A 22,184-nucleotide genomic window follows, 5' to 3' on the forward strand; every position below is an offset into this window, starting at 1 on the left:
AACGCCAGAATGGTGACAGGGCCGCAAGAACTGAGGCTGCCTTGTTCGGACCTTGACACGGTCCCTCTGTTCCTGTCACAGAGCCCTTTTTCTTAAACATCCCGCATAGGCCGCTTGGGAAACTCGTTCTCTAGGCTGGACCAAGCTGTAAGTGCAGGACGCATTTGTTCTATGCGCCCATCTTTTAAAGGGGTCTGCGCCAGACCCTTTCGGAACTCTATCGGTACGATATTATTCGCTCCGCCCTTCAGTGTCTGAAGAAGAAGTAACAGGGCAGAAGAGCAGTTTCAACTTGAAGGCTGAGGACAGGACCCAGAACGGCGTGGGGACAAGCCCCCCAACCCGAGTCCCCGCCGCCCTGACTCGCAGTGCCCCACCCGCCCCGCAGAGCGGAGGCAGAGAAGCGGACAACTGCCCCGCCCCGCTCCGCCCCCCGCGCCGGCCATTGGCGGGTCTGAAAGACGCGGGGCGTTGTCCGTTTGAATGGGAGCTACTGGAGCTGGGGCGCAGGCGCAGAGGAGGGGAGCGGTGGAAGCTGGCTACGCGGCGGGACCCCTGGGAGGAGAGGATTGCTGCGCGAGCTCTGGCCCACGTGACCTGCGGCGAGCAGGGGCGGGGGGCGCGCGCCTGCCTCCCGCAGTGCCTCTGTCCAGCAAGGCACCCCCGGCGCGCGGACGCGCCTGGGGGAGGGGCCGCGGCCACCCGTCGGTAGCTTGAGGCTTCCTCAGCTGCAGCTCCGTCGCTATCGCCGCGCTCCTGTGACTCGTCGGCCCGCGGGAGGTGAGTTCTGAGGCGTCTCAGGGCGCCCCGCGGAGGGGGATGACGGGGTGGGGCATGTGTGTGCGGGGCTGGGTCGGGAGGTTCTGTGTCCCGGGGCTGGGGGCCTCCTGCTTTGTTTGGGTGCGCGGCTGGGGCGGGCGTGGCGGGGGACCCGAGTGAGGAGACCAGGAACAGGATGAGAAGCCGCTGGCTGAGGTGCAGGTTGCTTTCTTACTGCGAAATTTTTAAACGAGTCAAGTTTGAGAGCTTTGTTCCCTAACTTTTTTTTTTTTTTTAATAAAAAGTGTGATGAGGGCACAGCGACTCCTCACGTATTCTGAGTGTAACAAACAGTGGATTAAAAACCCGAATCCCCGTGTAATTAACCCGAGGCAGATAGCATTCACTTGTGGTCTTGCGCTTGCTGTCTAAAGCGGGCAGTGTTTGTCAAACACCTGCATTTACCAGTTAAGTTCTCGGATTTGAGGCACCGACCTGTCGAGTTACCGTAGGTACTAGTAATTGCTGCAAAAAGTCTTAGTAAGCAGAGGATGTTAAGAAAGCCCTTGTCCGAAAATCTGTATAATTTATGGAATATCTTCGAAGAGGGGGAAAAAAAAGGTGGATAATTTATAATTATAGTGGTAACCAGTTAGGTCACTTTAACTAGTATCATTTGAACTCTATTAAAGAAAACGAGTAAGGGTGGAAATTTTATTTGCCTCAATGCATAATTTAACCTTGCCGCAGAGTTAAACGGAGTAGCTTCTTGGCTTTTATTTCTGTGGACTTGAGTTGGAGTCTTCCGTGGTGTGTAGCTAAATTTTCAAGCTGCTACGTTAGAAGGGTGCCTGAAGATTTCCGGTCTGATAACCACCACTGTGATTACCTCTGATAAAGACCATTTTTGCTTGGGTTGTCCCTATTCGAGAAGCAGCTTTGGTTTAATTTTTATGTTGCTTACTTGTAAACAAAGGGACGGTCACTGTTGATTGACCTGGGTGTGTGTGAGGACAGTGAGGGCAGTCCCAGACTTAACTCTGCTTTAAGCCTTACCATGGATTCGTTCTGACAAACTCCTTAGGCGATTATTTATGGTAAAACGAGTGGAGCAGATACAAAGTAAAAAGTTGTGTGGTATTGTTGTAGAGGCGGTTCCTCCCAAATCTGCTTTGGCTAGTTCGGCAGTTTAGTTGTATTTTCTAATGTTATTAAATCAGACATGCAGGTTGTTTGGGTGACTCAGACGGTTAAGCGTCTGCCTTTGGCTCGGGTCATGATCCCAGCGTCTTGGGATCGAGTCCCGCATTAGCGGGGAGCCTGCTTCTCCCTCTGCCCCTCCCCCTGCTTGTGCTGTATCTCGCTCTCTCTCAAATAAGTAAATAAATAAATAAATTTTTAAAGGCTTTTTATTTATTTATTTATTTTAATTTATTTGTCAGAGAGAGAGAGAGCGTGAACACAGGCAGACAGAATGGCAGGCAGAGACAGAGGGAGAAGCAGACTCCCTGCCGAGCAAGGAGCCCGATGTAGGACTCGATCCCAGGATGCTGGGATCATGACCCGAGCCGAAGGCAGCTGCTCAACCAACTGAGCCACCCAGGCGTCCCATAAATAAATAAATTTTTAAAAGATTGTTTTAACAATAAATCAGACACGCAGTGTTAGAAACGTTATATTTTAATATAAACCTCAGACTTGGTACTAGGCTAATTACAGCGAAGATAGGTTTAAATGGCCTTGTATTTAAGCGTAAAATGTCTTAAGATTTACCTAAATGGTAAAAATTTTGTAATTAGTTATCTGGAATTTGAAAATGAAAAAACTGATGTAGATTTAGACTATTGTAAATCTAATAGACTTTCAAAGAAGTAATAACAGCTACTATCATTATTACTGCTATACTTTATTGAGCACTTGCGTTAAGTATTAGAGCCAGGCACTGGGTTAGGTAGTTTATAAAATGGATCTCTAATCATCACAACACATGTTGGATAAGTGTCATTATGCCCAAACCAAGTCTGAGAGTTTAGCTCAAGATCAAGACGTGGTAAGTCAAACTGTGTGGCCTGATCCCAGAGCACATACTCTATTGCTTCTCTGCGACTGTTTAAAACTCCTCAGGTTCTCTGGATTCCATTTGTAGGGACATAATCCACTTTTAAGGTGCCTGTAGGTGTTGTGTTTTATTGGAAACTATGCAGAAATATTTCAGTCCTCCTTTTAGGACTGCTGTCTTCGGTTCAGTATCTTACAAGTCATATAACGTTTTCAATATCCTATAGTCATCTTTATGAAAACAGTAAAAAATTAGGTAAAATTTTCCTGAATTATTTACATGAATATGAATGTACTTTTTACTGTGGAGCAGATCTATATTAAAGCCCAGTTTTCTCACTAGTATAGGATTCTTTGCTGCTTCAGAGCTCTTATCTTCTTTCCAGGCAAGAAATGTTTAAAAGTTTGTTGGGCATTGATTATGTGCAGAGCAATTTGCTTGGTGTTGTGAGATGACCAGAGAAAACTTCTTATTCGGCAGTTGCTTCTGGAGTTTTTGAAGTATCTTCCTTTTGTCTCTCTCCGCTACCCTGTGTGTTTCTGCCAGTTTATCTAACACAGATCTGACTTCTGCTATTCCTTTGTTGAAAAAATTGCAAGGTTAAATACAAGGCCACATACATATTCTGAGTCCCTAACACTTTAGTACCTTCTTAGACTTCTCTTTTCCAACTCCTAACCCAGTGTGTTTGAACTGGGCATACATTCTGTGCATTCTTACCTCCTTGCTTTTGCTTGAATCATTTCCCTGTGACTGGAATGCCTTTCCTTCATTTGCCTAATAAGGTCTACCCATCTTTCAAGGTATAGTACAGATATCCTTGCTTCTAAAAAGCTGTCTCTGGCCCTTTTTATTTAGAGTCATTCTTCCTATATCATCTGGTAACATTACCGAATTGAATAAAACATTTTTCCACAGGTTAGTGATAACTTTTGGAAGAAGGCAGAGTTACATTTTCCTATAAAGAATTCTAAATTCAAACTTTCTAGGGACCCTTTTTAGACATTTTTAACCCTCTTGCATTTGGGATCTATTTCTCCTTAAAAAGAAAAACAAATAAATAAGCTTATACTTATTTATTAATAAAAGGATTACAGATCAGAAAGGGGAAGAACTAATATATATACATTTAGGATGGTTTTTTTTTTGGTTTTTGGGGTTTTTTTGGGTAGAAATTGGGCTTAGTGTGAACCATCAGTGTTTTTGGGTTGCAGACATATTCTTGTGATCTCCCGGTTTTATAACCTGAGTAGTCATTCAGAAAGCACTGAAAATATAATTGGGAACGATGAAAATTTAGAATGTCTTTTTTTTTTTAAGTGCCATTACTATGTCCTTTATAACTTTGGTATTGTAATACTTCTGTGTATCCATTTTTATATGTTTCAAACAGTTAACTAGAAATCCTTTTTCTTCTTCAGCTATCTAACTGAAACACTTCAAAAGTTTATTAATTTTACTAATGGGTTAAAAGAACCATATCTATTTAACATTATTTTGTAGGAGAGATAATTAACATTATTTGTAAACTCTGGGCTGCAGTTTGATGAGAAATAAAACTAAATAATGGGGAGAAAATTATTAATTTTATTCTAATGAACATACTTTTTCCTTTAGTTGAACATGGATGCACACACACACACACACTCACTCCATGCCAATGCCAAGTGTGGAGCCCAATGAGGGGCTTGAACTCAAGACCTGGGCTGAGACCAGAGTCCAAGGCTTAACCCACTGGGACACCCAGGCACCCCTATATTTGTAAATATAAATCCATAATCTTGGGGTACATGGCTGGCTCAGTCAGTAGAGCATGGGATCTTGATCTCGGGGTTTTGAGTTCGAGCTGCACATTGGGTGAGGAGCCTACTTTAAAAAAAAGTTATCTTGTTGCAGCAAGACTTTTGATTCAATAACTGTTTTGTAGGGGAAAAGGAAACCAAGATTAGGGATGTTGCATAAAAGTAATCTCTCTTTTCTCCTTGAAATTTTGAAACAACTGCTTCATCCTCTTGAATTATTGTAATCACTGAGGATTATAATTACAAAACAGCAGTTTTAGTGATTAGTGTAGTCACTGGCATAATTCATATTGACTCCATATATAATCTAAAAATAGAGCCCCTCTGTAGTTTATCACCTCCCTACCCCCAATAAAAACCTTCAGTATTTAACTTCTTCCTGATTTATCATGGGCTGCCAAACCAAAGACACTAAGTTTGCTCATGCAATAATTACTATATCCATAGTGCTTTGTGTAGAGACTTTTGGAAACTGCTGTTGACCTATAGACATTCAGCATTTCTCATGTTAGTGAACTAGTACTTGGTCTTTTTTCACTGCAACAGTGAAGCCTTGAAATATTTAAATACTTTTCTTCTAAATTACATATTGTTTTAGTATTTATCTAGTTTGAAATTTCATATATGGTTTATTTGTATTTGACTATCCAGGGAGCAGAATTCATTGGAGTCCTTAAATATAAATGTTTCCTCATAAAAAAAGAAAGTTTATGCATAGTTTAGTTGTTTAGAGTGGTGAACTTTTAGGTATAAATATTGAAAACGTGAAAAGGAATTCTTATTGTATATTGCTAAAATTGTTTGGATTATACTATTCTGAAGTGGTTGCATTTGCGTTTTGAAAGGCCATGGCTCTGGATCTGAATTTTTTTTAATCTGCCAGAATAAAAATGAGAGTTTGAAAGTAATACTACCTTAGTTTTCTATTTGATATCTTTCATAATGACCTTCGAGAACTTCAAATACACTTGGAAACCCTTCTGACTGGTAGTATACTTTTAAGATACAGATTTATTTGGAAACTAGTACCATTAATCTATTCTTGGAATTTTATTCTATTTATTTAGCTGACTGATAGTCACAAACAGCTTATTAGAAAGTTTTTATAATAAAATGTGTTTCAGTTAGCAGTTATGCAGTTAGTTTTGCTTGTTTTCTAAACTAACTTGGTTTGACATCTCACAGACTAAATTTTGATTGTTGAAGACATAAAGATGAGCAATAAATTAAGGCTTAACCATAATTGGAGTGCATACTTTAGGATTATATATTTGCTTAAGGAAAACTTTATTCTTACAGTTTTTATAGCATAGCCTGTGGTAAATTCACATTTCTCCAGAATGATAGAGAATTAGAATGATCTGCTTAACTAATCAGTATGATTGTTTATTTTATTAATTTGGGATTGTATAAAGTAATTTACATTTGTGATGTATGACAGTGGGTAATAACACCATGTTCAACACTATGCATACATACATGGATATACACACACATGTACATACATGTGAGTGTATCTTTGGTTCAGAGTATTATGTAATTGAGTTATCTTTGGTTCAGAGTATTATGTAAAAATTAGGTTATATTATTGGTTTAGAGATTGAGTATGTTGAAAAAAGAAACAGAACTATTATGCCTTGCTTTAATTTTTTTTCTTTCATTGCAATTTCTCTTTAATTTTGCCATTGACTTATTGCAGTATTTAACATTGAGATCTCATTGGTACTTTAAAAAAAATTTTAATTTAAAGATGTGCAAAAATTCAGAAATGTCAGTCACTCAGTTCTATTTTTTTAACCTCAGATTCTTTCATTTATCGAACTTCATATGATTTCAAATTATCTCAAGTTTGATATCTTTATTTTTTTCAGCTATTATTTGTGAATGTAACACTTTACCAAGTACAAGTTTAATAGAAGTATTCCACTTTTTCCTATTCAAAGTCTAATCCATTTTCTCCTCTTGGAAGTATCCCTCTTGCAATCCAGTCTGTCACTATACTGCTACTGCTCCATCTACCTTGAAAATTGGAACTCTTTTAAGTTCTCTGTTACTGCTTGACCTTTCCCTTTCACATCTAGTCAGTGTGCATTGTTTTTCCTTTTTCTTTAGGTACTCCTAGCCAGATTACTTAATCAAGTACTCAGCCATTCTTAGGTCTGACTTCCCTTGCTTTAGGCACTAATTTCCCATATCAGTCATATATTCTGATATCAAAATTTTTTTGGGGGTGTAGTTGTCTCTTCAACATCTGCTGCACTAAAATCAGGCTCTGAACTTTTCTCTCTGTTGAACTTTGTTTTGGCATCCTTCTTTATTACCCCCATTACTTCTACAATGTATATTTGTTATTATAACCTGTATCCTTAAGTCTAATATAAAAGAACTTCATTTAAAATATTTTCTTGACTCTTCTTCAATATTTATCCCTGTTCAGATTCATAAAGGGTTACTGTATCTGACTTGAAACATTACAACTGAAAGGGATTTGGAGAATTTGACTATTGCACCTTAGAGGGAATTATTGGGATAAGAAAAGTTTAAAGAATTTAGATTATCTAATCTAAAGGCAAGAAAAGGGGGCACTTGGGTGGTTCAGTGGTTAAAGCCAACACCTTCAGCTCAGGTCATGATCCCAGGGTCCTGGGATCAAGCCCCACATTGGGCTCTTTGCTCAGCGAGGACCCTGCCTCTTCCTTTCTCTCTGCCTGCCTTTCTGCCTACTTGTGATCTCTGTCTGTCAAATAAATGAAAAAAATTAAAATTTAAAAAAATAAAGGCAAGAAAATTAAGTTACATTCATTGTCTGATGGGTGTTACCAGTTTATAGAGATACTTAAAAGAATCAGACCAGAGGTTATTGGCATTTAAATTGGATCATTTGGACAAATTGAAAGGACAAAAGATATACATGTAACTGTGTATCTCCTGTTTCCCCATCACTTAGTTCCCAAATATTTTACTAACAATGGAATAGAGCAAGTCTAGGATTTATTTACTCTGATTGCATACCTTGGACAGTGCCTAGAAGTCTACCTACCTGTATAATGGGAATCTGCCTATTTTGACTTACTAATCAGGTAATTAAGTGTGAGGCAATCGAAATGATATACTACTTTATCTTTTTATGTGCTTTTGTCAGTTTCCAGCATACAGAAAAAAATTATGTCTTTTTAGTTCTCTGTAGTCAGATCAAAAGGTGTTGTGAGTTTTTGTTAGCAGTGGGATTTTAGAAGCGCTGTTTTTTAAAACCTGAGAGGTGCTATGAAGGACATATGTTTACTTGTAAATTACTAGTTATAAGTCTTGATGGAGATTGAAGATTAAATTTGGTGCCTTTTTTTTTTTTTAAGATTTTATTTATTTATTTGACAGAGACATACAGAGCACAAGTGGGTAGAGCAGCAGGCAGAGAGAAAGGGAGAAGCAGGCTCTCTACTGAGAGGGGAGCCCGATGTGGGATTTGATCCCAGATCCTGGGATCATGACTTGAGCCGAAGGCAGCCACTTAACCTACTGAGCCACCCAGACACCCTAAATTTGGTGACTTCCTAATGTTCTTTCAAACCTGTAATTTCCATTCTATTTCCTAGTCCTGTCATTAAATTTTCTTATCCTAATGAACATACTTTAATATTTATTGCAGATTTTATTACTGTTACACTAGGAATATATAAACTGTGTGTTAAATATGAAGTGGGTTTGTTAACTGTGTAATGTACAGCATGAATGAACACATTGTTACTAAACTGGTTAGAGAGTTCTTGCAAAATTAATCATTAAATCAAGAATTGCTTGTGAGTTCAGTGAATAATGAGAAGTGCTACTTTATTGTTAGGAGATTGTAATCTAAGAGTGACTGGTTTGGGATATAATTCTTTTGAGAATTGTAAAACCATATTATAAATAGTCCTTATTGAAATGGTGAATAGCATTCCGTCTTCTTGCTTGTTTAAATTAGTTTTAAAATGTTTCTCTATGCAGGTATTTCACAACTTCATTTATATACATTTGTTAATTTGATTCCACGTTTACCTTTTAATGAATATAAAGTTAACATTTTTTAGTGATTGGTAAAATTTGAAATTTCATTATGATCTGCGTGAAAAAACATTTCAATTAAATTGTAACTTAATTTAATTCAAAGTCAAATTTATTCTAATACTTTACCTTCTGCTCCATTTTATAAATAACAGCCTAAACCTTAGTGTGGGTAGGGGAAGAAGACCTTTTGGTTGACAGTTTAGCTATAGGGTAATCTAGATGTACTTTGAAGCTATTGCTATTAATATCTACACTAATTCCTCTATAGTGTTTTATTTACTAAGGAGGCACGATGGGATTCTGAACAAAAGAAAAAGATTTTTGGGGTTAATAGCTGCTACCCTTTCTTTTCATCCATTCTTAAGACAATGCTTCCTTTGTTGACCAGGGAAGGGATAAAAATAATATTATTTTGTGTTTTTTTATTTTTATTTTTTTACGATTTTTTAAATTTATTTGACAGAGAGAGAGATCACAAGTAAGCAGAGAGGCAGGTGGTGTCGGGTAGCAGGGAAGCAGGCTCCATGCTAAGCAGAGAGCCTGATGTGGGACTCGATCCCAGAACTCTGGGATCATGACCTGAGCCAAAGGCAGAGGCCACTGAGCCACCCAGGCGCCCCTATTTTGTGTGTGTGTGTTTTTTTAATATGTCAGACTGGTTATTAATATGAAAACTTCGTTTCCTCTGGGAAACTTGTTAATATTCCCAAGGCTGGTCCTTTTCACCTTCTACCTCTTCGCAGGTCCTTTTCTGCTTTGTTACTGACTAACCTCTTTTCTAACCGTACCAATTAACAAAGCAGTCGGTATGTGTGATTTAGAGTCTACGTTATAGATGAAATATTTAAAATGATGTTATGTGGTAAAGGAATTAGATTTAGGGGTGCCTAAATCTAGGCTCAGTGGGTTAAGCCTCTGCCTTCGGCTCAGGTCATGTTCCCAGGGTCCTGAGATCAAGCCCCACATTGATGTCTCTGCTCAGCAGGGAGCCTGCTTCCCCCTTCTCTCTGCCTGCCTCTCTGCCTACTTGTGATCTCGCTGTCAAATAAATAAAATATTTTTTTAAAAAAAGGAATTAGATTTAATTGGATGGCAGCAAAAGGAAAAAATGGATAGAAATGGAAAGATTGCTCCAAATATGGAACACATTTCTAAAAGGACTATTCAAAATTAGGATTAGCCACCCCAAGACCTTTCTGGGAATACTGTAGTAAAATGTTAGACTAACTGACCTATAGAGTTGTTTATAACACTGAGATTCCAGGACTTCATAATTGTGTGTGATGGCCTGTAGTTTCTTTGTGATGTATCTGGGTAAGGGATTCATTTTCACTTTTCTATTTAGGATTTAGTGTGTGCTTCTTCAATTTGCTAATTAAAGTCTGCTTCAATTCTGAAAAAAACTCTTTATCAATGAAGATTTTGCCTTTACTTTTCTTTCTATTTTTCCTTCTAGTACTGTAATTAGACCTCTGTCAGAGCCTCTCATTTTGTCTTTCTCTTCTCTGAAACTGCTCTTCATTTTTCATCTCCTTATCTTTGAATGTCTGGATAATTTCTTCAGATAGTCTTTTAGTTTACTTATTCTCTCTTTAGCTTACCTGCTGTGCTATTTAAACAGTACATTTAGTTATTAACACCAATGTTCATAGCAATAATTTTTAATAGTAAAAATATACAAAAACTACAATCCAAATTCCCATCAAGAGCAGAATGAAAAATATATTTGGTATTCAATGGAATATGATACAGCAGTGGAAATCTGCAAACTGTAGCTATGTGCAACAAGTGAGATGAATCTCAGAAACATAATATTAAGGAAAACCTTAAAAAACTAAATAATATAATTTTTAGGCCTATGCAGATACTGTACCACGGTTATAAAAACAAACAAGGGAATAATGAACAAAATTCAGTTTAGAGATCACCTTAGAGGAAGGTATGATTGGTTAGGTTGAGGCATCCATAAGACTTCAAAGGTAGTAAGAATGTTCTTAAACTGGGTGGTGGTATATAAATGTTTGTTGTGTCATTCTACACATATTTTCTAAATTTGTTTTGTACCTACTCATTACTAATAACATTTTAAAGACCTTAAAACGTAAAAGTAGAATATACTCTGAAAACAAATGAATACAAGTATAAGCTAATTATCAACACAAATGTTTTCAAAGGAATAAATTTAGAGTTTGGAATTGGCTTATTCAAATAATTATTGAATTCTCATTTTACCTGTTAAGATAGAAATTTTTAAAGCTTAAAGTATCATAATTTTCTCTTTAGATGCTCTAAAACATTCTCCTGTATTTGTTTACAATAGAAAATATTACAGGACGCCTGGCTGGCTCAGTGGGTTAAGCCTCTGCCTTTGGCTCAGGTCATGATCCCAGGGTCTCTGCTCAGCAGGGAGCCTGCTTTCTCCTGTCTCTGCCTGACTCTCTGCCTACGTGTGATCTCTCTCAAATAAATAAATAATTAAAATCTTTTAAGAAAAGAAAAGAAAATATTACATAAATTATTGTATTTTAAAACAACTTTAAAAATTAAGGTGTAGGTCCCAAATAAATGTAATAGATTCACATCCTTATTGAGAAGCTTTATGGTGACAGTTAAGCCCTCTGTTGCTTTTTTTCTGTGATTGATATGACAGCAGTCTGTGGAGTTAGCTATGTGATTATGTACAGATTGGACTTACTTTAGGTTATTCTTTGAAAATAGGACTTCAAGCAAGGCATCTTGTATTCCTTTTGCAGAAATGTTGCTGAAGTGCTGCTGAAAGGGCCAGAGATGCAAGGATTTGGGACACACTTTGAAACTTTAAGCTGTCTGACATTGACCTCCTTTTGTTATTAATAAAGAAGAAGCAGGAGCTTAGGATGTATTAACACCAACTCATTAATATACTAACCGGACAATGTTCTGCAGCAGTTCTACATTGTAAAGACCTGGACTGGCACAAAATTAAATAATTTCATATTTTACTCCGCTTATAATATGACTCGATGGAGGAAAATTTGATAAGTATGAGGGAAGACCATTCTTTTCATGTTCGTTACAGGTAAGACTACTGCTTTCTTGGTGGCTTTTAATCCTTATTTAAACATGTATTTAGTTCTGATCATTTCAGATTTAAATTTGAATATATTCAAAATATATTATCTTCAGTTAGTATCTCCTGTATATGGTATTTTCTTTTTGTTGTGGTTGTTGTAAGTTTTTATATCCTTTCTATAGGAAAATGGTGCTAAAGGCCAATTATATATTATAATTTATTAATGTTTTGTGGATGAGTTTATGAATAGTTACATTATATTTTCCAACTATTGTAATGCAAATATAAAAATGAAATATATTTCTAAATGTTTGGGGTAAAAGATGGATTTGTAATATGGTCAGATGAATGACCTAATTTTTATGTTTAAGTTTTTATTTTATTTATTTATTTAAAATATTTTTTAGTTATTTATTAGAGAGAGAGTGAGAGAGCATAAGCAAGGGAACAGTGGAGCGTGAGGGAGAGGGAGAAAGCAGGGTCTCCCTGAACAGGGAGCCTGATGCCGGGCTTGATCCCAGGGTCCTGGGATCATGACTTGAGCAGAAGGCGGATGCTTAACATCTGAGCCACCGAGGTGCCCCATGTTTCAGTTTTTAAATGGTGATCTTTAATAAATGAGCTTTCTAGAAAGCCAGTAGCATTGAAATGGGTGGGTGCTTTCTAAACATGATAAATAGCCAGTTTAGTATTTAGTGATAAAATATTAATGACATTTTAGATACATTTAGGAACAAAGCAGTGATTTCTGCATCATTATTTAACATTTATTCTAGAAGTCTGGATCATTGCACTAACAATAAAATGAACAAATATTGAATGAAAGGCATGTAATTATTAGTAAGGTGATTAGGATAATAGATTCTTTGTCAAAGAATAGATAATAGATAATAGATTTCTTTGTCAAAACTGTTACAAGTTGGGTTGCCTGGGTGGCTCAGTGGTTAAGCGGCTGCCTTCCCCTCAGGTCATGATCCTGGGGACCTAGGATCGAGCCCCACTTCAGGCTCTTTGCTGGGCCAGAAGCCGGTTTCTCCCTCTCCCACTCTCCCTGCTTGTATTTCTTCTTTCCCTGTCCCTCTCTCTCTCTCTCTGTCAAATAAATAAATAAATAATCTAAAAAAACAAAAGAAACTGTTATGTTAGTATTAAATAAACATCAGAACTTGTAGCAATGGGTAGTAGTCAGCATTTCTAGTAAGTTGAAGTTATTGGTTACCAAATCTTAGATCGTAACACATGTTTAGGAAATAGATTTGTGATCTAACATGATTCATGTTAGGGCAAGGTGCTGCCACAGAAGTTTATATAGGTAAGATGAGGGTATTTCTATTTTTTTTTTTTTAAGATTTTATTTATTTATTTGACAGAGAGAAATTACAAGTAGATGGAGAGGCAGGCAGAGAGAGAGAGAGAGAGGGAAGCAGGCTCCCTGCTGAGCAGAGAACCCGATGCGGGACTCGATCCCAGGACCCTGAGATCATGACCTGAGCCGAAGGTAGCGGCTTAACCCGCTGAGCCACCCAGGCGCCCGAGGGTATTTCTATTTTTAAAAAAGGAAGTTTTAGGAGCACCTGAGTAGCTCAGTTGGTTTAACAGCTGCCTTTGCTCAGGTCATGATCCCAGGGTCCTGGGATCAAGTCCCACATCGGGCTCCTTGCTCAGCATGGAGCCTGCTTCTCTCTCCCTCTGCCTGCTGCTCCCCCTGCTTGTACACTCTCTCTCTCTCTCTCTCTCTCTCTCAAATAAATAAATAAAATCTTTAAAAAAATTTTTTAAAGTTTTGAATAAAAAAAAGGGAGGACATTCAGCATAATTAAAAAGGGGTTTTAATAAATGAAATGTCCTCTACCCTTTTGGGCATAGTTCCAGAAACCTGGGAGTTATCTTACATGCTTTTTTTCTCTTCTTACTCTCTGTAGCCAGTTTGAAGTCATGCCAGTTTTACCTCCTTAACGTTGATCCAGATTGAGCTACTCATCTGGATCCTTCCTATCACTGTAATAGTTTAGGCCCCCATTATCCTCCCTCCAGATTCCCTCTATTCTCCATTCTTACTCTTAGAATCCATCTTTTTAATTTGCTGCTAGAGGGCTCAGTCTAAAAACACAGAGCTGACCGCGCAAATTCTGCTTTATCACCATGGTGGCTCCTTGAAATCTGTAGGGCAGACCCAGGCTTAAAACAGTACACAAGATCTTCTGTTTTCTAGCCTCTGTGTATTCCTTTGTCCTTATTTTCTCCACTCCTCACCTTTCCCTCTGAGTTCTGGTTCCCTATACATGTCTTGCTGTTCCATGTCTCTGTGCCTTTGCTCGTGCTGCACCCTCAGACTTGAATTATCTACTCCTGGAAACCATTTCTAAACAGTATAGTTTGACTATGTACCTTCCCTGTGCTCACATAATATTCTTTGTATATTTCTTTCTTTGTCTCAACTATATTAAAATTCATTGTATCTGTTTATATGTTTGTCTCCTCCTTGGCCACTCCCTTCTTTGACCATTAACTTCCTTAAGGGCAGCTATGATGCCTAGCATGTTGTATGACTCATAGTGCATGTTTGATGGAATGTCCATTGAATTCCATTGGACATAACTATCAGGTGAATCTAGTAAGTAATATTTTTATCTGTCTTACTAAGCATTTTCGAGGGTGGTATACTTTTTAATGCTATAAGAATAGCAGATAAGGAGGAGTAGATTATACATCTGCCTGTAGGAACGTCTTAGATTTGTCCTTTTTCCATTATAGGGTGAACATGGTTATATATAGGTGTAGGACTTCACTAAAAGAAACTTTAAATTCTGTAACTATTTTTAGTAAGAATATGCCAAACAAAGCTCTGGCTTCAACAGTGCTCTAAGATCAGCATTCTGTATATTAACTGGATTGTTGTATAATTGCAGGTAATACTTTGTGTCCTTTACATTAGGAGTTGTGGCCTAGTATAAATTACTGTTCTACTCTGGTAAACAGGAAGCATGTAATGTGTTATCCATATGGTTCTTTCATTGTGGCAGTCCTCATCCATCCCTGGAGGAGTTTCTGTAGCATGAGTTTGTAATTTTGAAATGAAATGATTTTTTCCATTTCAACAGACACTGAGGAACCTCCTGAGAGATGATATAATGATTTATGAAGTATTTTGTGACCTACTTGTGAAGGTAGAAATGGAGACTGATAGTAAAATGAAATTAGTTTCTAAACTTTAAAACAGTGTATGATTGATTTTAAAGTAATTATCACTAATTTTTAGGCATGATAATAGTATTAAATTCTTTTGAAAATGAATCTCTTTTAGAGATATATACTAAAATATTTACAAGTGAAATGATGTGCTTTCTGGAATGTACTTCAAAAGAATCTGCAGTTGGAGAGTGAGGATGGAAGTAGAGATGAAATATACTGAGAGTATTATATATTGGTAATGTTGATGTTGAAAGATGGATATATCAGGTGCATTATCAAGCAAGTTTCTTTAGTTTTGTATTTCTTTGAATAAAAATTTTTTTCATACTTCTTACTATGAATAATAAACACTTCAGTACTTTCATATTGTAAAAATTGACCATTGCATACAAGTTGTAAAGGAATCCAATTTTGGTGTTGAATTCTTCAGTTTTGCTAGGTAAATGTAGTTGTTAATATTCTTTCCTCAAGAATAGTTTGAGGTAATGTGAATGGTGGAAATAGTATTGGGTTTGGAGACAAAGAATGGTTTCATTTCTCAGCTTTGCATTCCCACGGTCTTATTAATAGGTCATTAAACCTGTCTGAGCATCATTTTCTTCTTCTGTAATAATACCTATCTCAGAGTGTTATTTTGAGAGTTAAATTTGATATTTAGTAAAAGATCACTTTTAAAACTAAGTTTTAGTTTAAAATTTTTAAATTTAATTTAAATTAAAACTAAGTTTTAATTTAAACCAACCAAAATTCAAATCTAAATCAAGATAAATTTACACTATTTTCTTTCACAAAGTAAACTAGAATAATTAGGTATATATGGTAAATTGAATGGATGAAAATTGTTTGTTTATGGAAGAGATCCATGCTCAATTAGAACCCATAGAAGGTAGAGGGAGTTAAGGTCAGTAAAAAGATTTGACAGCCACAGAAGACAGCACAATGGAGAAGATGGAGAGCACTCTTTTTTTGAATCTTGAGTCCTCAATCCTAACAATTATTTTTAATAATTGTTAATTAATAATTTTTACATTATTACATGCATGTAATAATATATGTAATTATTATTAATAATTACATACTATTCTTAGTATGTAAACCTTTTGAGGGGAAGATCTGATTTGAACAAAATCTCTATTAAATCTTTTTAAATGATATAGCATTGAGTTTTTAATCTCTTGCTTTCATTGGTATACTATGAACACAAGAAACCAAAATTTAAAAGGTAAAGAAAAAAAAATCTAGTGTGGAAGAAAAGTAAATAATAATAAAATATAAAAATCAGGGGCTCCTGGGTGGCTCAATTGTTGAGCACATCTTTGACTCAGGTGGTGATCCCGGGGTTCTGGGATCGAGCCCCACATCAGGCTCCTCGCTTGGCGGGAGGCTTGCTTCTCCCTCTCTCACTTCCCCTGCTTGTGTTCCCTCTCTCATGTCTCTCTTTCTATCAAACAAATAAAATCTTTTAAAAAATAATAAATAAAATATAAAAATCAAGTTGAAATGACATGAGTTTATGCAAAAATAAGGAGTTATAGCTATAATGGTCTATTAGCAAAAACAGAAACATTTCAATTAAGGGTAATAGAACTGTGTTTATTTCTAGTTACTAGGAATGTACTTTCTTTGATTATACAACTAGATACGCCATTAGAAAGAATAAAAGAAACATTGTATGTTGGATATATGTTAATGGAGGTATTTTCCCAGTTTGTCTTCTATTCTGGGTATGTTCTTTGTTTCCAACCCAGCTGGTAAACAAATTAAGTAATTCTATTCTCTCATAGAGACAAAGAGGATATGAAATTACTTTCTCTCTTACTATTTAATGATCTTCTAAAAAATTTATAAACCAACTTGCCTTGACTACTTTGTAATTAGATATATTTGATTAAGGTGTTAGAAATTTTGCCAGAATATTGACTTATTGTCTAATAAAACTATACCAGAGCCACAATATTTCTTAGAATTAATCATAAGCTAGAGAGTTTGGGACTTCATTTTGGAAATTAGTTACTGAAATAACTTTTCTAAGGTAGTTTCCCTTACAGAGCATTCTTATTTCATAGACTTCAGAGACAGCTGAGTAGCCAGCAGTGTTCCACTTTGCTGTCACTCTTTCTAATGAAAATTATCTAAAATGTCTTTTTAAGGGGGTGTCTGAGTGGCTCAGTCTGTTGGGCCTCTGCCTTCAGGTCAGGTCTTAATCTCAGGGTCCTCAGATGCAGCCCTGCATTGGGTTCCTGGCTCAGCAGGGAGCCTGCTTCTCCCTATCCTGCTACCCCTCACTTACTCTCTCTCTATTAAATAAAATCTTTTAAAAAAATAATAAAATGCCTTCTTAAAAATTTGTAGCTCTTATGACACCATTAGTCTATAGCTAAATTAAAATTATATGCAACATCATTTGGTTTGATGGTTCCAGTATAATGTGTGAGTTTAAATCCAGAAAGTCATATATTTGTGGGGAAGATACTTATTTGAAGAAGACGTTTCTCTGGTTTATATGGATATAGCAAACATGTTGTAAATTTCCAGTTTTTACATGTCTTATATCTGAATAGCCAGTTCTGCCTTATCTCTGATTTCCTGGCCAGCCACCTACCCATCCTGAACAGATGGTGCTGCTGTGTGTAACTGTTTCTCTCCCTCTCCCTCAGTGAATATCATCATTAGTATTCCATTTTACCATGGAATGTAATTTTCTTTTAACTAATGCTCTGATGATGGACATTTAATTGTGTGGGGTTTTTAACTGCTATGAACATCTCCTTTCACATATATTTTTTTGAATTTGTGTCGCTATAGCTTTAATATCAATTCCTAGCAGTGAAATTGCTCAGTGTGTAATTTACATAATTGGAATCATGCTTAAATTAAAAATTTTTAATAGAGGGGCACTTGGGTGGCTCAGTTGGTTAAGCGTCTGCCTTCGGCTCAGTTCATGATCCCAGGCTTCCAGGATCAACTCCTGCATCAGGCTTCCTGCTTACTAGAGAATTTGCTTCTCCCACTGCCTCCATCTGCTTGTACTCATGCACAGATGCTCTTGCTTTCTCTCATTCAAATAAATAAGTAAAATCTTTTTTAAAAAATTAATAGAAAAAGTAATGTATTTTTAATGTAAAAATACACTTCCCAAGTTTTTTCCTATGGTAATTCTTGAAAGTTCAGGGGTTTCGGTATTCAGACAAATAAAGACACTTCATTTCAGTAGCTCATCTAGCAGAAGAACCCTTTAATAAAATCACATTTTTACATAGTAGTCTTTTACTACCTCATTTCTCTTCACACACAGAATATACTGGTAACCTTGTAAAACCTTAAACAAAAACAATTTTTTCTTCATGAAGTCTCTAATGTTCAGAAATACATTTTTTTTTTTTAAGATTTCATTTATTATTTTGACAGAGACACAGCAAAAGAGGGAACACAAGCAAGGGGAGTAGAAGAGAGAGAACAGGCTTTCTGCAAAGCAGGGAACCCAGTGCAGAGCTCGATCCCAGGACCCTGGGATCACAACCTGATCCAAAGGCAGAGGCTTAACAGCTGAGCCACCCAGGCACCCCTCAGAAATACAGTTCTAAAGGCCAGTTTTTACTTGTGAAAGACAAAAATCAGTTTTATTAATTTGAAATAACATGAAGAAATATAAATAGCAATTTACATTTTCTGATTTAACCAATTAATTTTCCAAGTACTTAAGATCTTCCATCTTTATATCTAGTTGACTTGATGTGATGTTGAAGCAAAATGTCAAGTAGAGGTTTACTTGCATTATTTTGTCTAGATCCATAAAGTGAGGGTGAAATCACTAGTCTGTGAACGGACAGTATCCTTTGGCTAAATTACTTGAATTATTAAAAAAAAAAAAAAAGACACCTGCATATAAAACTTGAAAATTACCTATCCGAGATGACTACATAAATCTGTTTATCCTGAACTAAAAGTTTGCTTTGCACCTTTGCAATTGGCTCTATTGAACTTAGTCCAGACTTTTCTCTTAGGCTTATCAGATTTCTTTTCTACTTTTGCAATTCCATTTTAATTTATGGCTTTAAGAAACCTTGGCATGTTACAGACCAAAGACAGCATCTGAAGAAAAGTGTTAATTGACCTGCTACTACAAATGCTAAAGTATAATTGTGTTTAAATAAATTTAGGGTGAGTGATGGTTTAATTCACATTTCTTGTTAAACCAGTGATTATCAACTCTGGCTTGTACGTTGGAATTCCCCAGGGGTATTTTAAAAAATACTGCAAGCCAGCTATCATTCTCAGTGAGTGGGGCCTAGCATTGAGAGTTTTATTTATTTATTTTTAAAGACTGATTTATTTATTATATAGAGAGAGTATGTGGTGGAGGATGGGAAGGGCAGAGGCAAAGAGAGAGTGAGTCTTAAGCAGACCCCATGCTGAGCATAGAGTCTGACATGGGGCTTGATCTCATGACACTGGGATCATCACCTGAGGTGAAACCTAGAGTTGGACGCTCAACCAACTGCACGACCCAGGTGCCCCACACTGAGAGTTTAAAAAAACACTCTACATGAGCTCTGCTGTTGTGCAGCCAGGGTTAAAAATCACTGCTCTGTTAGAATCGCTCAAAGCTAATTCTGATAAGGAGTAATTTCGTGTTGCTCACAAAATGAAAATGCTTGATAAGTTCAATCAGGGTTTTCTAAAGGGTGATATGTGTACCAGTTATATTACATAAGGTAATTTTACTTTCGTATTTTACTTACACATATTTGTCTTAATGTACATTCATAAATAAACATAAGTATCACATCAAATTCACAGTTCCATGGATACTGCTTTGGATGAAGCTAGAGTTATTTTTTTTTTAAAGGACATATGCCAGTTTCAAAGAGCTTTGCCAAATTATAGAAACACATTTAAGTGAATGATTAGGTAATACACAGACATGGCAGAAATCATAAAAATATTGAAGAAAACACAGTAGCAACTTTGGTGAAAGGCACCTGCTAAAGTCTACGATTAGAATCTGAATTATCAGTACTTTTTCTCCTACAAAGATTTACAGTAACGTCATTCTTCTGGCTTTTAAAAATCCAGTGACAGACTTTGACTATTAGAATTAATGCAATCTTTAATTACTGCTTTCTAACATAAAGTTTCTTGACTCTTAGTTCTTTTATGGAAGTGTGCCTGATATATCAAAATATTTTGCTCTTTTTTTCTGAGGTATAGATGATCATGTGGTGAGAACAGAAAGGAGCGTGTGTCTGTATGAGTGTATGGGACAGAGAAAGAGGTATAGATGGTAGTAGGAGGGGTTGATGGACAGGTGAGTAGATCACTTTGATATACGGACTGAGAATGGTATTAATTATAGGCCTTCACCTTCCCCAGGTACCTGTTTTCTCTCCAAACTCTCAGAAAGTCTGTGAGATTGCCACAAATCAGAATACTTTAGGAAACACTACTTTAGGTTCTCTCATTTGTAAAGTGGGTTGCTCTGGATAGGCCATTTTAAGATGGACTCCATATAGTAATATATAGCTATGCTTTATAAAAGACTTCTGAGGCTCAGAGATATTTGATTCAGCAACTTAGCTCATGCTATAAATAATAGTTGACTGTTTTATCAATAATGTATATCTACTTCAATTATAGAGGCAGCTTTTCTGAGCAAGAGTAGCCACAGTCAACTTGAAAATTATATTACCTCAAGTTAAAAATACTTTAGTGTAGTTGTAATGTCATGTTGTAAATGTCTGTCCTATATAATTTTATAGAATGGAAGCTTCTTGCCTAGAACTGGCCTTGGAAGGGGAACGTCTGTGTAAATCTGGAGACTGCCGTGCTGGTGTGTCATTCTTTGAAGCTGCAGTTCAAGTTGGAACTGAAGACCTAAAAACACTTAGTGCTATTTACAGCCAGCTGGGCAATGCTTATTTCTATCTGCATGATTATGCCAAAGCATTAGAATATCATCATCATGATTTAACTCTTGCAAGGTAATTTAAGCTTTTTAATACTCTTTCTCCCTAAGTGTCCCTTAAAATTTTTTTTTTCATTCAGGGGCGCCTGGGTGGCTCAGTGGGTTAAAGCCTCTGCTTTCGGCTCAGGTTATGATCTCAGGGTCCTGGGATAGAGTCCCACATCGGTCTGTCTGTTCAGTGAGGACCCTGCCTCCTCCTCTCTCTCTGCCTGCCTCTCTGCCTACGTGTGATCTCTGTCTGTCAAATAAATACAAATCTTTAAAAAAATTTTATTTTCATTCAATTAAAAAAACGAACTTAATGCATTCTAGTGAGTTCTAATTCAGTAGCATTGCATTCTAAAACTAATCTTTAGGCTGATCACAGTTTAATTAAATAAACTAATAGTAGTGAAATGATCCTAGGGTTTAATTAAATGAATGAAAATTAATTAGATTTAAATATGGAAATGTCAGTTTTAAATTTTTATTTAAAGTAAGTTTCAAGGCTAATGGGTCCTTCCTACCTAAAGCATGTCAGTTGTCTTCTGGGAAAAACTGTACTCTGACTGCTTTTATTTTTAATACCACTTATTTTTTTTTTCTTTTTTCCTCCAGGACTATTGGAGACCAGCTGGGGGAAGCCAAAGCTAGTGGTAATCTGGGAAACACCTTAAAAGTTCTTGGGAATTTTGATGAAGCTGTAGTTTGTTGTCAGCGACATCTAGATATTTCTAGAGAGCTTAATGACAAGGTAATAAGGAACGTTAGGTGGTAGGTCAAATGTTTTCATTGAAATTGGTTTGTGTTTTAAATCCTATTTAATTATTCTGTAGTTTACTAGAAGTTAATACCAAAAATATTTCTAGAAAAAGTAAAAGAAAAAAAATAAAAAATTTAAAATAGAGAAAAAGAAGATAACACATTCTTCTTTCATAAGTAATCATTTGTTTAGTTCTTTGTGGATGGCCAGTGTAAACATTTCTTTTTCTTAGCCATCAAGAGTATTATAAATAAATATGTGATCAGCATTAGAATACTTGGCTTCTGACTTCATAATGTAAATTCTGCTGATATCTTCATCTAGGTGGGAGAAGCAAGAGCACTTTACAATCTTGGAAATGTGTATCACGCCAAAGGGAAAAGTTTTGGCTGCCCTGGTCCTCAGGACATAGGAGAATTTCCAGAAGAAGTGAGAAACGCCCTCCAGGCAGCTGTGGATTATTATGAGTAAGTAACAATAAGTAGCAGTCATATGGCCCACCTAAGCCACAGATCTGCTCTGTTCTTTATCCAGTAATACATTCTTAAGTTTGGCAAAAGTTTTAGAGT

The 22,184-nt window shown here is 36.5% G+C and overlaps 1 protein-coding gene across 2 annotated transcripts in view; it reads left to right on the plus strand.

Moving 5' to 3' along the window:
* Positions 1 to 492: 492 nt before the first annotated feature.
* Positions 493 to 22,184, plus strand: part of GPSM2 (G protein signaling modulator 2) — a 57,947-nt gene continuing 36,255 nt past the window's right edge. The window contains exons 1-5 of one of the 2 annotated variants that reach the window (XM_059138421.1): positions 493 to 780; positions 11,418 to 11,722; positions 20,668 to 20,889; positions 21,471 to 21,606; positions 21,940 to 22,082. In XM_059138421.1, the coding sequence (XP_058994404.1) occupies positions 11,667 to 11,722; positions 20,668 to 20,889; positions 21,471 to 21,606; positions 21,940 to 22,082 (557 nt within the window). In that variant the 5' untranslated portion in view covers positions 493 to 780; positions 11,418 to 11,666. The remainder of the gene's footprint in view (positions 781 to 11,417; positions 11,723 to 20,667; positions 20,890 to 21,470; positions 21,607 to 21,939; positions 22,083 to 22,184) is intronic. The other variant, XM_059138422.1, reaches the window with a different exon arrangement.

This window comes from Mustela lutreola, chromosome 10, assembly GCF_030435805.1.
Source record: "Mustela lutreola isolate mMusLut2 chromosome 10, mMusLut2.pri, whole genome shotgun sequence".
Classification (NCBI taxonomy): domain Eukaryota; kingdom Metazoa; phylum Chordata; class Mammalia; order Carnivora; family Mustelidae; genus Mustela; species Mustela lutreola.